Below are 19197 nucleotides of genomic sequence, written 5' to 3' on the forward strand. Positions count from 1 at the left end.
TCGGTAAAATGAGGACCCAGATTGTTGGGGGCAATATGCTGACTCTCTAAACTGCTTAGAGAGGGATGTAAAGCACTTTGAATCGGTATATACAGTAAGTCTAAATGCTAATGCTATATACAATGAGGAAGAATCTCATACTTATTAATGTGACCTATTAACAAAGTTACTCAAGGCTTATTTTTACATTTCTCTTAACCATAGCATGAATACAACTCACTATCATTTTTAAGGAACATGTCTTGATTTTATTCCCAAACTGATATGGAAACACCCCTGAAGTCATTCTTAATTGATCTGTCATTAAAATGTATTTTCTGTCACTATTTAAACAACCTTGTTTGTCAAGAGCAGGATCTGTCCAGCTTATACAATACAGGCATTTTAAGTTTGCTGTGGGCATGTCTTCCCTGTTCAGTCACTGTTCTTTGTGGCCATTTTGGCTTGTGCTACCTTTTTGTTTTATGACATGAGAAGATTAATTTTCTTCCATAAGGAAATTTATGGAAGAAAATTTAATCCATTGTGAATACTGCCTTTACTCATTTTGAGTTATCCTTGCATTTAGACTTTAATTCTGCTTTGCCTGACATCCAGCTTGTTTCTGACATCCAGTCCATCACTATCCAGTTCAGGACCTTCACTGTCATCCTATATTCTGACAAATAGAACTGAATAGATTAAGTATTGATATTGTATTTCAAATCATTAGACTGTCATGGTTCCGACAGACAGAGATGAATAAAGCAGAACTCCGAAGCTTGCAAATTCCTCAAAGAACATGTTTATTAATTACAAAGTATCAGCACGTCAAAAGTGAAACCAAGTCTGGAGACACATATAAAATTCCCCAATACAAAGTTAAAAAATCCCACCCCTAAGGCTATGCAAGCAACTATGTTTCCCAATACGTCTTCTTGGCGGGCTTTTTATGCAATGCTCAGCTTGCAATCTCGGGAGCAGCCGATGACCTTGGTTCCCATGCGATAAAAGTTTATTTAGACTAGCAAAGCACCTGGCAAACCCTCCTCCCTCCATTCTATGTGTCAACTGAAAATGAATAGGGAAAATGGCTACAGCCATGCTCACTTGTAGAGTTGACATGGACAACCTCTCCTAATTATTTTATGGGGATGTTAAATACACTGAAAATGGGATGTGAAACTCCACAATAAGAAAGAGCTTAATTATTGGTCCAATAAAGGCACATCAGGAATTCATCCACAAGACAAAATTGGAATCAGTACAAAATGGAAGAGTGAAATTTCTATTCCTGATTTTGCAATATACAGTATCTTTAAGAAAGTAGTATATTACCTATTGACCTGTGCTTTGAAATCTTAAAAAGATACAACTGGAATTTTCATCCAGACTGTTATAGATATCAGTGCATTATTAAGCAATCAGAATTTGAGTGCATGCACTTGTGAAATTATTTGGAAGGTGAGAACCAGTTTTGCACAATCTGTATAGTCATCTGGTAGCCTTTCATGGGAATTTGTTCCTAGTTATTGTTGAAGGGACCTTCTGTTTGTCTCTAACTTTTCTTGGCAGGGCAATGCAACATAAAAATGTATGGTTGGAAATCCTTTTGATAGAAGGGGGAATACAGCACTGAAGGAAGGAAGGATGAGAAACATTTCCCTATGGTAATCTAAATAAGGTTGTGGTCGATATTATTCTGTATCCTTTGATCTTCCTTTTCTTTCAAAAGAAAGCAAATACTTGTAACTGTCCCCCCCCCCCTTACCAATAGATAAGGTACTGGTGAGAATTCCCAAAAGCTTAGACTAGCTTCCACAGTTTTCATAAAGCTACTGGGATGATTGTGAATTGCCCGAGAAGCTTCCTTTGCTGATAAAATTATCTAATTACCAGTGCTTGGTTTAGAAGCTCCCTGTTGTGAATTCCTAATAGTAGTGTAAAAACTAAGGATAACATTATTATTTCACTCATCCATCTTGCTGTGATGCACAGCATGAAGAAAGGTCCCAATGCTGCTGCAATAATCTGATTGTTCAAAGGTTAATTTAAAATATATAGAGAAAAAGGTTATCACCTGCTAATCTGAACTAGGTATCATCTTCCTTTAAAAATGTCTGTAAAGTATGATCCAAAGTATAAAAGGCTGACTTTTCTTAACAGATTCAATAGTATGACCTAGTTCAATCAGAGTTTGTACAATACAAAAGCAGTGGCAGTTATTACAGAGTAAACTGAACAAGGTCAAGGAAGCATCGGTAGCACAGTATTATGAACAAAATCAAGAAAAAGAAATCAGGCAAACAGGAAAAAGAAACAGTAATCTGCAAAATATGTCATGAACAAGGGAAGCAGAGATAACCCAACAGGAGCTTTATTACAATGCTCTAGCTAATATTTTGATCAAGAAGCTGAACATGTTATCTTCTCTTCAGATAACAAGACAGCTAAATATCCCCACTCATCATGTTTTCATTTTAATTCCAGTTAATTCTCCCAACCACAATAAGAATAAATTCATTTATATAAACAATAATGAATAAATTACTTAAAGAATACACAATAATGGTGAAAATATTTATATAAATCCTGCTACTATACACTGACTGCTCTTCAAAATGGCCTTGTCTTCATAGTAATCAAGTTCAATATTTAATTTTCAACAACCATACAGGTGTCTCCAAGTGCTCACAAGTAAATGGCCACTCCTGGTGGTTCCTAAGTATACAATAATCAGATTATATCGTGGCTTAGCCATGGGGATTAAATTTAACTCTCAGGACCAATACCCACCAATATGCATTGATAGATTTAATTCTCAAAAAATTGTCAAGTCTTGTTTTTAAATCATATAAATCTTCGCACTTATTCCAATACTTCATTGGTTGTGAAGGACTCCTACACAAAGGCCATTAAAATGAAATGATGGTTACAGGCTACCAGAGGTTTGATGGCGTGGGGGAGAAATGTAGTAAAGAGTTATAATCCTGAAGACTGTGTGGGTGCAGAGATTTCTGTGCCAGCAATAGAAAGAGAAAAGTTTATTTTTTAAATATATTTTATGTATTTTAATCTAAAGAACAGTAATCATAACAATTTTTTAAAAAAATATTCCTATCTTTCTATCCTATCAAAATGAGAGAAACTCCTAAAATTATCTGCCCAGAATGGATACATGGAGCTATTTATTTATTTGACTTGTATGGCAGAACTATTGACAATGAAGGACTTCTCTAACATAGCATAATTGTGATCAATCTGATTACAAGCTGGCAAACTGAGTTCAATCCATCAAAGGTGCTTTCTGTGTAAAATTCTTTACCTACTATGATAATGGCAAAGATTCCTAGGAAATATGATGTACCTTGAGAAAGCTGTAGCAAAGAGAGAACAAAATAACATTTATGTTAGATATAATCTTCTAAAAATGTTGTCTACTTTTGAAAATAAACAAAATTAAGAGGGATGGAGTAACTTAATGAAGGGAGATGAAAGAATATTGAAAGGGATTTAATTAAGGAAAAAAGGAAATGTAAAAAAATGTAATCTTTCTAGGAGCTACACTGAATTTCAAGAACTAAATTTTATATAACAGCCAGACTCATAACAAAAGCCTTTAGGTCCTCCTGTGCTGCCCAATTGTCAGAGTGTGTGAGTGTGTGTGTGTGTTCCTGGGAGATATGAGTAAAGAGATCAGGAGTGTATGCCAAGAGTATATATTCCCAGAATTAAGGTCATCCTAGCTGCCCAGGTAAAGCAAGCAATAGATGAACATGTAGTCAGAGGATCACTTTAGTGACAATGGCAAATTCTGTAATTTAGTAAATGGTAAACCACTTCTGTACTTTTAACAAGAAAAACATAAAATATAAAATGACAGACAATTTAGTTCCAAATGATGAGCTCTTCAGCTCAGATGGCACTCAACAGCTACTGAGGAAGAGCTGAGGATCTTTTCAAGTATTAATGTTATTTATGACATGATTAGATTAAAGCCTTAGGGTGTCTAGTTGCTGATGTTGCTATAATGGGGGGAAAAAAATCCAAGGCTGCAAAGACAGAATTATAGTAATAACCTGGAACATAAAAAGCATGGCCTTTTGTGAGATGGGCAGCATGCAAGTTTAATAGATAAACAAACAAACATGGGAAAGCTCAACATAGTAAAAGATGAAAAGAAACTACCAGTGGTGGGATTCAAATATGTGAACAACCGGTTCTCTCTGTGGATGCTACTTCCGGAAGTCCATTGTGGGCCTGGCAACAAAAAATTAGCTACCGGTTCTGCTGAAGTGGTGTGAACTGGCTGAATCCCACTATTAGAAACTACTGATATTTTAAGCATCAGCAAATTGTGAAGGATTTGGATTGGATATTCAGTCAGAAGTTCACACTGTTTATGAAAAACAAAGAAGGAACTGCATTAGGAATGGTATAGCAAGAATGGTCTTTGACCATCATGTAATCAATGTAATAAAAACCAGATAACATTGATTAGACTCTGTGGACCACACTTTAATATGACAATCATTCAAGTGTACGGTGCAACTACCTATGCAGAAGAGGAGGTTGGTAAGTTTTATCATCAAGTTCAACTTTGAAACTGAGACTGGAATGCCAAAGTTGGAAACACCAAAAAGGAAAATGTAGTTGGATTGTACAGCTTTGGAAACTGAGATGAAAAAGGAGACCAATTTACTAATTTATTTTATTCCAATGATTTCTTCACAGCTAATCCTGTTTTCAAGCAACCAAGACAACACCTATATATATGAACATCACCAGATGAAGTATACAGGAATCAAATTGATTATATTATTGCTAAAAGGAAGTGGAAGAGCTCAATTAGAGCATGAAAGGCATGGCCAGGTGTTGACTGTGAAAAGATCACAAAGTGATTTTTGGCACATAATCTATCAAATTATAACAAAGAATTGTGTGACAGAGCCAAAAAATAATTACTAAGTAAAATAAAAACTTGAGATTATTCTTTGTATAACAGTTGGAATGCAATTCCTTCAGTGATTATTGTAACCGGTTTGGCTGCTTTAGGAGTTTAAATAAATTCATGAAGAATAAGGCTAATGTATTAATTCCTAATAATATATAAAATAACTGCTAATATATTAGTACCACTATCTGAAGTCCTCTGTCTCTCACTAAGAACCTACAGGCACATGAGGGATATTGCATGGTGAAGTGGGAAAGCCCATTGTTCGATTTCTTACACCCTTCAGCTTTTTTCACTCTACTTTCAGAACAATCCTAAACTCATCTTAAAAAGCAATTCAAACAATCCCTGATTGGCATGGGGAGGGAGGGGAATTTGTCATTAAATAAACACACAGAAAGTCATCTTCCTCTTTCTCTCTTGTTTCACATTGAAGCCTGCCATGTATACTTAGTACTTACTTCAATCTTGGTTTTTGTGCTAGAATTGATTCAGAGATCTGGCAGGAAAGAGCCTGGTTTCAAAGAACTAACCTCCTGCTACCCCTAGCAGAACAACCTTGGAGGTTAAAAAAACGATTCAGTCACTTTTGCCTAGGTAACAGCTCCTGCATATCTCCATCAAGGTCATCTTCCTTAATCTCTACAATAACACTCCCACACATATAACCCATTTATGTAGGTGACGCCTTTGTCATAATAAAAAAAGGAACAATGGGAGAAGACACATCAGACAATCAACATCTTTAAAGGAATAACATTCCCAAGAGAAGAAGAAGAAGAAAAAAACAATAATGCCCTACCCATTTATTTATTTATTTAGCTGCCCTTCTCGTGTTGTAACAGGATGGTATGAATAATTAAAAATACACAGCCCTACATTAATAGAATTAAAACAACAATATTACAATTTAAACAGGTTTTTTTTTTAAAAAAAAAACCTAATAACAAAAAGACAGGGGAGAATGTATTCTAAATGCAATGCAACCATTTCAGAATCTTTTGATAGGATTGCCAGGCCTGATGACAGAACCAAGTTTTAAGGATCTTCCAGAAGGGTAATGTGGTTAGGGTCAATCTTACTTTGGGGGGGATTAATATTCCAGAATGTGGGTGCCTTCCTTTGTAGCCTCATTAGCAGATGAAACAAAGGCAAATTGGACACCCAAGTTTATTGAAAAACAAGTCATACTAACCAAGTGCTTCACAACAAAATAGCAACCCAACTTCCTACATGAGAAGCTGCATAAAAACATTACTCAAACAAGTACAAACATTCTGCAATAATTCAAAATGCCCCAAAAAAGGAAATGGACCATTTATACAATATTTTCTAGCACATCAGATAACCATGCAGCTTCATCTAAAAAATTTTGATTACCTAATCCACTGCAACTCAACAAGTACAGCCTATAAAAAGGACAATACTCCCATATATCAAAACATCTCTGAGACAACCAATAGACTACACAACTCTAGCACAAAACCTACAAAATTCCTCTAAAAGAACAAAGGTCCCAATAATCAAGAAGAAAAAATAGGCGCCATCTACAATATACAATATAAGAACTGTAATAGATACTATGCAGAAACCTAGGTAAAAAACTGGCAGTCAGAAGGTATGACAAAAACTCTAAGGATGGCTTGTTATTATGGGATAAGATGAAGGAAGCATCATTTGAACTCAGGACAAAAAAAAGAGGCTACTAGGTTATATTTTTGCCATGATTAGCAAAATGTGGCAAAAGGACCTCAGTGTATGTTTGAGTACCTCCTTTGGCTGCTTCTCATGGGACTTTACATTTTCATATTTAAAGATCTAGTAAGGAATACAGCTATATACAACAAGTAATCTAGGGCTCAGTAAGGAGAAAATGATAGCTTCATCACAATGAAATTCATTAATACAATTTCATTAAAACTATTCTGATTTTTACAAAAGAAAAACAGGGTAAAATGTAACTTGTTCATATTTCCAGTGATCTCATGGTAGCTGAAAGGTGTTTAGAGCATATGGACCCATCGTTCAGCTGCCTGACGACTTGCATTCTTTGAGTTTCTTTTTATGACGCCCACAGATTTTTAAATTTCATCTCTCTATAAAGTGGTGAAGGCAACATAATATCAAGCAGTGCCCACACCTGCAATTTTAGAGTGGGGTAAACAAACTTTGGTGTCAGAGACAATAATGAATAAATTGTGAAGCTATATTATACAATTTATGAATCTAAAACATTTGATATTTTTCCAGCTGGATTTTGCTAATGAGTATTGGGGGGAGCTGAATTGTTTTACTGTACTTTAGAACTTGTACTCCATTTTCCATGTGGTTTCTTCCACAAAATGCTGAGAAACCAAGTGGCCAATTTTCAGCAGTCGTGGCCAGATAGGAATCCAGGTAGTCCTCAACTTAAAACTAGAATTTTCATTGTTAATCATGACAGTTAAGTGAGTCGCACCTGATTTTGCTATGATTTTTAAGTGAACCACTGCAGTTGTTAAGTGAATCGGTATTAATTCATTGACTTAACTTGTCAGAAGCCAGCTGGACAGGTCACAAATGGTAATCACATGACTCCAGGACGTTACAACCATTGTAAATTTATGCTGGTTACCAAGCACCCGAACGTTGAACATATCATCATGGGAATGCTATGCTCTTAACTATGAGGAGTGATTGTAAGTCACTTTTTTCAGAGCTGTAATTTGGAATGGCTACTAAAGAAATAGTTGTAAGTTGAGGACTACCTGTAAGGCTGTAGTTGAGTCAGGGTCATAAGAAAAAAGGTCTAAAGTTGTCCAAACAACACTGAATGAACTCTGGGACCCTCACAAGAAAATCAGAAATAGGAAAAAGATCTTCAATGCTTAACTGAATCAAGAATGAGACACAGAAGAGCATTCCCTCTAACAAAAGTTTTATTTAAAATATAAAATAACTGACTTTAAAGCATATGTACAGCAAAATGAGGCAATCTTCCTCTATTTTCTTTTACGTGACTTTTCAATCTGGGAAAATCATTCTACATAGTACATTCTGCAAACATACTACAAGAATATAATACCTTGATAATGCTGTACATCTTTTTCACACAAACTACTGAATAGCATAGCCTTGCCAGGTGCAGTCTATTAACAGAAACTGTTAGCTCAAAGGAAGCTTCAAAAATTGTGAAACTGTCCTTGGTAAAACAAAAAAACAAAAACCATGCTTTATTCTTTAGTATAAAATGTACAAAAAAGCCACACATCTCTTTGTGCAGTGTACCATAAATTTCTTGGTTCTATTCATTACATTCCACAATTTCCAGATATCACTATGTTATTTTTGCTAAGTTTCTAATTCCTCTAAAACACAACTGTACTTTGACTCCGTATTCCTGGAAATATGTTTCAAACTGAAGATGTTGGGAGTGTTGAAAGAGCAACCCAACCTTGAACCCAAAGCACAGAAGGAGATCCTGCATTCAAACAATAACTAAAGAGAAAATGCATTCAAAGGTTTTTTGGGGGTTAATTTCAAAATCCTATTCTTCAAATAAAAAGTAACAAACCAAAACATGCATCTCATATTAATCTGACAAATGTTACTATTCCTCTATCAAATACTGATATGCGCCAAATCATTTTACAGCAATTTCATAGGATTTCTGTTGGCTATAATATTTCAATTATTCCTTGCCTTGATGAGAATCTCACTCAAAAAATATCAAGAACCCCTCCGTCCTCTTGCCTATGGGGATTCTCAGTCATCCAAGTCATGGCTGTCCCAAATGTGTTTCTTCAAAAGGCAATTAGACTTGTTTTTCTTGGAAAACGAGCCCAGTTGCCTTTTGGAAAAGCACCTTGGAGACACCTCATCCTCTTGTTTGTTCTGTAACCACTCTAATTTCTTACATTAAAGACTTTATTGGGAGGGGTGTATTGAAATTTGAAGTCCGAAACATCTGAAGTGTACAAAGGTATGTATACTACAGGTCCATACAATCTTTTAAAATGATTCTTATACATGTATACTACTGAGAAGACTACATTACGAATAGGAAATATAGCAAATCTCTACTCTTTCAGCATATAGGCAGAAATTATCTTTCTTTTAGTTTTCTGGAGTGCAATCTGTTAGAAAATCACAATGAATCCCCATGTGAACAATGTTTCAAGTAGGGATACACAGAACTGCCAATGTTGGTTTTTGTCATTCTTCATTTCTATGAATACATCCTTTCAGTCCTTAATTTCCTAGCCTAAATATGTCAGGCTTTTGAAACTTGAGAATTTTGTAAAGGTTGTATTGAAGCCCATTTATATTGTGTGTACATTTTTTTTCCATACAAGCAATTCTTCCTATTCTATTTGGTTTTTGCTAATATTTAAATACAATGCATTCTTTCATGTATATTGCCTTTTAGGGAAATCTTTTGCTAATGCAAAATTTAATTGCTGCATTGTAATGTTTTAATTTTTGCTTTGCAAAAGTTAGAGATTTGTGAATTTTTAACTAACTTTTGCTTGAAGTAGTGGTTAAATTAGCTAAATTTTTATTCAAAAACACATTAAACCAATTTCTCTACCTCCTTAGTTGAACTAATCACCATGAGTTAGAATAAAAATGAGGCAGTTTGTGGGTTCGGTAATTTCATCTAACCTTCTGAAAGCTGAATCTTCAAGTAATATAAACAGCCTCAAATATAATTTAAAATAAGGGATGTGAAGCAAAACTGAAACACATTGTGGTTGTAGTACAATGTGTGGAATCAACCACTGGATGCTGAAGTACATCTTTTTCCATTTGTAGATTAAGAGCTTCTATTAATTCTCATCTAGAAGTGAAGAAAGAAAAAGCTTCTTGTCTATAAGCCTTCAAAAGAAGCCATGCTGTGGCCACCAAGTTAGAAAATCAGTTTTCTGGTTGTAAATATCCATACACATATCTTTCATTAATGCACCTGAAAGCCTGCCAAAGTGGATGCAATATCTCTTTTATATATCCTTTTTCCATCTTGGACAATTACTTAGGCAATATTTAAAACTGAAATTCATGATGTCAGGATGAGCACACAATGAGATAGCTACCACTGAAATGAAGAATGCAGCAAGCAGGTGGCTTTTTCCAGATTTTTTTTAAAAAATAGACACTCCACAGAGTTTCTATTTCTAAGATTTTGTATAGAAGTTTATCTACAATAATAGGAAGAATAAGGAAGGGAGCTCAAAGTGAAAGTAGATATTATGCTGTCAGTGTCCGATTTTAACAGGGCTTAAAAATATTTAAAATGCTAATAAAACCATGAAAGAATAAACATAAGATCATTAATAAAAAAACTAAATAACCACAATAGTTTATTATACACAAAATTGGCCATATCTCTGTCTTTCCATAAAGTTAATCCATCATCTTTCTGTTGAATAACATGGCAGAAGATTTGTTTGCTGGCTCAGATGGAGAAAGACGAGAAATGTAGAAGACACTCAACTGTGTCTTTGCTTCTTAAGATACTATAATTTGAAGATTCCAAGTGAAACCTGATTAACATCACTATTCACAGTATTTCTCCTGGTTTTCATGCAGAGTTGTGGGCTTCAGAAATCCCAGAAATGTTTTGTGTGATAGACTGAATGTTGTTTTTAAAATGCCACCTGCTTCTGAAAACAAACCCCGCTGAGTTTCAAACCTGTGTGTTTTGAAATTTTACCCTATGTATATCGTGGCAAAAGCCAATGAAGTAATTCTCATTACTTTACAATTTCTTTTAATGATAGAAAAAGTAACAGAAACAAAGTAATAGCTTTAAAGGCATCTGTGCCTGTAGGTTTCTGATGGACCAAGAAACAGAATTTGAAACATTAGCTATCATTAAGTGCTATTACCATGGTATGGTAAGCTAGAAGAGAAGCAACTGAAGTGCACACTCCCAGATGGTCTTTAAAAGGAATTATGCACTTAATTGCTTCAACTACATGACTCCAGCATAAATAATCTACAAAATAATTGTGGTTTCTTGGGTAAATAAACATGGGAGCATAATAATCCATATGTTTTCCTTAAACTCATAACCAGTTGAAAGTTTTCCCAAAGAAATATTAAAGTTGATAATAGAAGAAATAGAAACTCACTCACTCTGTGTTTGTGTGTGTGTGTGTATTTGTGTGTGTTTATGTGACCACATTGAAAATATAAGGAAATTAAAAAATATAAAGAAATGAATCAGAACTTACTGTAGAAAGAATACTATTCATGTTCTAATCCAAGACTTCTCATGTAGTTAATCAATTCAATTACTTTTTTTTAATAGGAAGACATTTATTGTGTCCTTGAAAGAAAGCAACATTTTCTTCCATAACGTTTCTACCATTTGGGAGGAAAATAATTAAAAAATCTCAAAATGTTTCCTGTTTGTTTTAATTATCTAAGACATGAAAGACTTGGTTAGTAATAGTAGTAAAGTTGGAAGGGACCTTGGAGGTCATCTAGTCCAACCCCCTGCTCGGGCAGGAAACCCTACACCATTTCGGACAAATGGCTGTCCAGTCTCTTCTTAAAAACTTCCAGTGTTGGAGCATTTACTGCTTCTGGAGGCAGGCTGTTCCACTGATTAATTGTTCTCACTGTCAGGAAGTTTCTCCTTAGTTCTAGGTTGCTTCTCTCCTTGATTAGTTTTCCACCCGTTGCTTCTTGTCCTGCCTTCAGGTGCTTTGGAAAATAGCTTACTTCCCTCTTCTTTATGGCAGCCCCTGAGATATTGGAACACTGCTATCATGTCCCCCCTTGTCCTTCTCTTCGTTAAACTAGACATACCCAATTCTCGCAACCGTTCCTTATATGTTTTAGCCTCCAGTCCCCTAATCATCTTTGTTGCTCTTCTCTGTACTCTTTCTAGAGTCTCAACATCTTTTTTACATCGTGGTGACCAAAACTGGATGCAGTATTCCAAGTGTGGCCTTACCAAGGCATTGAAGAGTGGTATTAATACTTCACCGTGATCTTGATTCTATCCCTCTGTTAATGCAGCCTAGCACTGTGTTGGCCTTTTTGGCAGCTGCCGCACACTGCTGGCTCATATTTAAGTGATTGTCTACTAGGACTCCGAGGTCCCTCTCACAGTTACTACTATTGAGCATGGTGCCACCTATGCTGTACTTGTGCATTTGGTTTTTCTTGCCTAAATGTAGAACCTTGCTTTTTTCACCATTGAATTTCATTTTGTTAGTTAGTGCCCAGTGTTCAAGTCTGTCCAGATCCTTCTGTATCTGAAGCCTGTCTTCTGGAGTGTTGGCTATTCCTGCCAGCTTGGTGTCATCTGCAAATTTGATGAGTTCCCCATCTATCCCTTCATCCAAATCATTGATGACATGTTTTTTTTGACACTTCAAAGATTTTGTTCCTGCATGTTATTTCTCAGAATTGTTTTTGGACTACCAACAGAAAATAATATTTTCAGGTCAAATTGCTGAACTAATTCAGTGTTTTTCAAATACCGGCCTCCAAATATGGCTACTGAACAAACTGGTTAATTTTATGGTTAGCTACAATGCTTCTACAGAAACTTCAGATGCTGAAAAACCACAGTGGAAGACCAGTATCTTCATTGGTTGCTAGTAGATACTTCAAAATTATTTGATGACCAATCTTGGAAATAGGATATCAGATTAGAGACATCCTCAATCTGATCCAGCAGGTTTTTTATGTTTTGAAAAAAAAGACATAACTATTTTCCTTTCCAGAGCAACCTTATCTACAGTATATCCCATAACAACCCAAAAGCACTGGCAGCCAAATGCAAAATAAAATGTTAGTGAAAAATTGGTTTTGCCCATAATATTTAATTTGAAGAGCTCAAGTTTTTTACATCTCAAAGCTCCTTTCACAGCATGTTTTTTATTGTATTTCTTAAAAATATGCAGAGATAGCTCCATGTTCAGCTGTCATAATATAAACAGGATTCCATCAATAAACATATCTGATTATCTCATAGTAGATTTTCCTTGATAGACAATAGTATCACATATGGGCAGAATACCACCATTTATAACAATCAAAAATTAGATTACTTTATTATCCCTGAAGTGCTTTTTACTTTTTATTTATTCAATTTATATTCCACCTTCCCTTCAGAAGCTCATAGTGGCTTGCTTATGTGCAATTCTTCATTTCATCTGCAGTCATTGTGTGAAATAGGTTGGACTGGGAATGAGTGATTAGCTGAAAGTTATCCAGTGAATTTCCATATTTAAAGATGCATTTGATCCTGAATATTCCCAGACCACACCCTATACTTCATCTTCTATAATATCATACTTCTTCTCCTTTAATCTTATCCCCAGACAATTTTTACCAAAGGCACTTACCATGGTCATGGGCAAACACGAAAAAGTTGATTCCTGTCAGCATCTTGGCCAAGTCATCATAGCGACAGCAGTGTTCTCCAGCACCATGAACAACAAACACCAGGCCCCTAAAGAAAGCATTAACACAAAAAACATAAAGGTAGCACCTAGGAAACATCAAACAGGCTATGGTTATTTACATGTCCTGGTTTAATCTTCAGAATGAACATGCTAGATGTTTCTTGGCTCTGCAGTCCAACCATCCAGAAGACAAGCAAACCCTCCACCACCTGTTAATCTAAGAATCTCTTCTAGATGCCCTCATATAGAACTGACAGAAACAAGAGTTTTTGGTAATACCTCTTTTTTCTCTGAATGCCTGCTTTGTAGAAGCTAATTTGGAAATTATACTGATATATTTAAGGAATCAAGTCAAAACTTACTTTACTTTCTCTTCAAATTTAAAATCAATCATAATTTTTCTTTTAACGTTTATAGTGGTGTTATTTTTAATGTTTTATATTGTTAACTGCTCTAATCACTCTCAGATTAAAAGGTGTGGGATGTAAATAAAGAAACAAAGTGTACTGGCTTAGGGGATAGAGCAAACTAAACAGCTAGGCGAATGAATCCAATTTACTCTGTGGCAGGAGATGCAGAACAGTGACTAACTAATATACCTTTCTTGCCTACAAAGACACCAAATGAAATCCATAGTCCTTTCATTACCTTCTGCTTGGAACTTACTTATTATAACACATTTATAAATAATGTTATGTATTATTGAAACAGCTTTTATGTGCTTCATTAAAAAAGTATCTACAATAAATTATACAGCACCTCTCATTAATATATAGAATCATAATATAACATCATTAACAGCTCCCACAATGTTCTTAGTTCTCTATACAAATCCTCCAAATGCCTATTTAAATAATCAAGTTTTGACTGAACTTCTAAAGAATCGCAGTGAAGAAGTAGGTCCAGCAGAGTATTATGGTTCAGTAGCATATCTTCCATTTAGAAATTGTATAATGTGTAAGTGTGACATCAGATCATTGATGGCCTATCATTGCTTTAGTGGGAATAGTCAGGTCTGCAGAATATGATGTATTTGTATATTATTTTTTTAAGCAATCCAAACACAGTTGGGAAGAAAGTCCACCAAGCAGTTCTGTTTTTCAGACCACCCAACTTCCAGGTAAGAAACCCAATATATCTGAAGTGTACCAGATTGGGAAGTTTGTACTAGGACCACAATTCTGTTCTTTAGGACCTCGTTCTATTGTTTATTTTCAACCGCAGATACTGCTAGCAAGATTCTTCAGCTATACTCCAAGAAGAAACCGGAGCAGAAAATATCGTATGTAGGGCTTTTCCTGAATATGCTGTAATCAAAGTAAGTGTACAAAAGTCTCTTGGGAATATCTGAGCTGAGGTAATTTCTACATGTTTGAAAACAGGTTCTGCATGTATAACCTGCAGCTGCTACTACAAAATGGATTACCACACCCACTGGTCACTGACATGCAGTTGGTAAATCCTTTCAACTGCAATTTGGTGCACACTGGGTTGAAAATGAGTTCTAATGAATCCAATTTGGAAAATGGGTTTCATGACAATCTAGTAACCCGATTACAGCAGTGTAACAAAAACTGAAAGAAAATAAATGACCTGTCCTTAGCTCACATAGATGGCAAATATGATGAACTGTGGGGTCACATTCTCCCTTGCTGAAAGCTTGGGTGAACTGTTAGGTTTTCATGTTTCTTCTAAAAAGCAATATATTTTTATTGCCCTTAGAACAGATTTAAAGTAAGATTGCCTAATATTGCTAAGTATTGGTAAGAATTTGTCAGAGAATTGTTAAGTGGAGAGTCAAAAGTTTCTTTCAATCTATTAGTCTATCAAAATTATTAATATTGAAATTACTATTGTTTTGGTTGAGAACCAATTCAATATTAAGAGAGCCATGTAAAAATGTATCCATGAGGTACCGGCTTTAATAGGTAATAATTAGAAATAGACAAACATGGTCTTTCAAAATTCTCCCCATATTTTTGAGCAGAGAAATTATGTGGATGATTTCTCAGAATGTATCCAGGAAAATGGAGAAATTTTATAAGCGGTATCAAGGAAGTAACTCCCTCAGTAGTGACAACACCACCAACTATTAAAAAAAATTTATAAGACTAGTTCCTTGTGACATATTTCCTTGGAGCCTAATAACAGCAAAAGGAGTCTGACATCTATAGACAACTGGAAAAATTATTCTGCACTGAAAACCAAGATACACACTTCTTGGCACTTCATCACTAAAAAAGAGCAAGAACATCATATTAAATTGAACTGTTAAATTGTCCCATAGCAAATTGTCCCATGGCAAGTTGTCCCCGTGGCAAGTTGTCCCATGGCAAGTTTGCTGCGGCAAGTTGGCCGCAGCGAGTTGGCTGTGGCAAGTTGTCTCATTCTACACTATAATAGTACCATCACTCTCCAGCAATGCACAGCTAGAAGCCTTTAACCTTCCTCAACAAATGCTTTTGGCCTATCCAATTTCCAAGTTTGGGATAGTTCAAATGGAATATGGAAAGAACCAACTTTTTTCTTCCCTCATTCTTTTTACCACTCTCCCAGCATCAGGCATACAAAACCAAGATCCTGGTGAATCTACAAATTTTTGGTGATTCTTTTAGCCACAAATTTCACTCTTCTTTTTTTCCCATGTAAAAATCCCTAAGTTGTTGAAGTAATTAATTAGTAAATGGCATATTGCACTTATTATATAAAAATAACCTGTTATTTTTTTTGTTATTCCCAAAACTACTGTCGATCCATTTCTCAAGTTCCAGTGTTATGAGTACTCTAGAAAAATATTTTGGAATTCTACCTCTATATCCCAAGGTTATATAGGAAAGGCCATTATACCTTGGGTGGGGAGCATATTGTCATAGAAAATAAGGAAGATGATATTGATAGATGTAGGTGAGATACAGTATCAAAGGAAAGCGTATCTTAAGTCTAAAATAAGCAGATAAGTGACTGACCTCCTTAATTCACATGGGTATAAGAAGGGGAAACAGTACAGCACAGACTTGCAAGATTCTATTATTATAACCTGTATAAGTAAAGGTAGCATTAGCCTTCCTATGGAATTGATTTCCTACTTTCATCTTCCTAATGGGGCAGAGAGGTGGCCACAATCTGCTTCAATATGTGAGGCTGACACTAGTAACCTCACAGAGATGAAGTAATTTGTTTTATTGAGGCATTTGAAGTCCTTCCTATAGCTTCTCTACATCCAGCCTTTCTGCAAGATAGTACTAAAGTATTGTTATGCAATTCAGGATCAGCCTTAAAGTATGCTAGCTTAAAGAAGTGCTGATAGTTCTTCCAGCTCCTTTTCTCCTTCTGTCCCAAATCATGTAAGAATTCTATCCATACAAGGGGAGATGAAAGAGAGGTAAGGTAAGAATACCATCAAGGGTAGCGTGCACTGTTAGCAGAAGACTTGAATCTTCTCTTGTCAATTTCAGCTGACAGAGTAGTATGATAGAATAGTGACGGGAAGTTAAACTCTCAGCCATCTTCTAGCCAACCGACCTGTCACTTGGACTATTCTGGACAAAAATTACCAGTCATACAGAAGACTAATATACTGTTCTGCAGTTTTTCCGGTACTTTTGGTTAGCAAAGGAAATGAAAGAACCCTTTTCAATTTCATTCCCCCCCCCCAGTGCATTATCTCAGGCTATAAATATTGCAAAGAAATGCTGGTACCAAGTGGCAAAGCATCTGGAAGCTTTGCATGGGTTAGGGAAAAAATGGCATTACAGGAGTCATAATGGCATTGCCACACTTCATCTATGTGGGATTAGTACCCACATAGTATTAGTTCCCATGTATAGTGTTAGTACCACTTTATAAATACTTAGTAAGACCACATCTGGAATACTGCATCCAGTTTTGGTCACCACATTACAAAAAAAATGTTGAGACTTTGGAAAAAGTGCAAAAAAAGAGCAACTAAAATGATTAATAGCCTGGAGATTAAAACATGAAGAATGATTGCATGATTGGCCAGTCTAGAGAAAAGAAGGATTAGTGGGGGGGGGGGACATGATAGCAGTATTCCAGTATTTGAGAGGCTGCCACAAGGAGGAGGGGGTCAATTTATTTTCCAAAGCACAGAGGGCAGGACAACAAACAATAGATGGAAACTAATCAAGGAAAGAAGCAACCTGGAATTAAGAAAAAACTGCCTAACAGTGAGGATAAATTAACCAGTGGAACATATTGCCGTCAGAAGTTGTGGGTGCTTTATCACTGGAGGTTTTTAAGAAGAGACTGGGCAGTCACTTGTCTGAAATGATATAAGGTCTCCTGCTTGAGCAGGTGGCTGGACTAGAAAACCTCTAAGGTCCCTTCCAGCTCTATTCTGATTGATTGGAGAAACACAGGAGGTCTGATTATTTTGAAATACCTCTTTCTGGACAGAGTTGTATCTACTCAAATTGGGATGTCCCTTTGTAGGATAAGAGGTAGGGACAAGCAAGTGAAAGTACAACTGCTCAGTAGTTGAATTTTTATTTTATTCACATCTTTGTTAAAGATTTCTAAAAGAACATAAAAACTAACACGAACTAACGTAAAGCAAGAAAAAAGAAATCAAAAAGAGGTTTCGCAAGAAGGGAAAAAGAAAGTAAAGAAAACAAAAAAGAAAAAATGGCTTGCAATTTTTTTTACAGCAGTTATAATTAATTATAAGTTTACCTATTACTCTATGATTACAACACACCTCTCTTCTTTGTATAATCTATCCTGTTTAATCATGAAAATAATGCTTTCCAAACATTCTTAATCAGTGCCTTTACTAAATTATTTTGAAAAAAATATTTTGATTTTTTTTACAATCATTCACTATTGTTTCTTCCTGTAGCAAAATTCTGCTCGTCTTCATCTAAAAAATTATTTTTTGTCAAATAAATATGATTATGATCTGAAAAAGTATTTGGTAATATCTTTCCTTTGAAATCTTAGTGGCCAAATTCTTTGAAATCCAAATAATATCAATTCTTGAAAAAGGTCTACATCTTTCAGAAAAGTAAGTATATTTTCTTAAATCACAATTTTTCTGTTTCCATACACTAATTGGTCCTAAATTATCCATCAGGATTAAAAAAAATGGTAAGTTGTCCTGAGTAATTCCAATATTTTTTTTTCATGTTCTGTTCAGTTGTGGGAAGGTTTCACCCTTCCAATCCAATATCAACCACCAATTTTCATAAGAAAAACCTATTAATCTCCCCATAAGGGATTTATAAAACACTACCAGCCAAGGAAAATGTGGGAACTACACTGTGCATTCATGTCCTTAATAAACAGTCAGATGTCCTCCCAAATGACAAGGAGGATGTGCAGACAAACCTGTGATATCTGCAGGAGCATTTTGCTTTTGTCATAAGGACAAAAATTATATTATGCTCCAGGTTTTGCCACTTCAAACTGCATATACAAAAGAGACAGAGCTAGTTCTGTGACACTGCAATCATTTTGCCTACCTCCCCCGAAAGCCCCCCACCTCCAACCATTGCTAGTCATGCTTGAATTGGGCCAACTGAAATAAAAAGAACTGAAATTAGTCATGACTTATTCAAATCTCACTGTTTCCAATGAGTCTACTCTACAAATGCATAAGTTTGGATCCAATTCACTATTTATAACCTGCCTCTTAATTACAGGGATTCATGCAGCAGCTACCAAAAGGATATATATGTAACCATCAACAAATGAAGCAATCAGCAATCTAAACCAAAGATAGCAGTAGAATCAAATAACAAAAAAAGGCAAGGATAAGCAACATTTTAAGGTCCTTTTTAAGCATTCTCTAGAGAATGCTGGAGAAAGAACGATTGGAAACACTTGAATTCAGAGATAAAT

At 35.4% G+C, this 19197-nt stretch overlaps 1 protein-coding gene across 6 annotated transcripts in view; it reads right to left on the reverse strand.

The window, feature by feature from the left end:
* The window catches only part of MGLL (monoglyceride lipase), a 100449-nt gene that overhangs the window by 61207 nt on the left and 20045 nt on the right, over nucleotides 1-19197 (reverse strand). For all 6 annotated transcript variants that reach the window (XM_039362202.1, XM_039362196.1, XM_039362199.1 and 3 more), the window contains one exon: nucleotides 13279-13385. In XM_039362202.1, coding sequence (XP_039218136.1) covers nucleotides 13279-13385 — 107 coding nt within the window. The remainder of the gene's footprint in view (nucleotides 1-13278; nucleotides 13386-19197) is intronic.

The sequence above is a fragment of the Crotalus tigris genome, unplaced genomic scaffold, assembly GCF_016545835.1.
Source record: "Crotalus tigris isolate CLP2741 ecotype Arizona unplaced genomic scaffold, ASM1654583v1 scf7180000019365.206954, whole genome shotgun sequence".
NCBI lineage: Eukaryota > Metazoa > Chordata > Lepidosauria > Squamata > Viperidae > Crotalus > Crotalus tigris.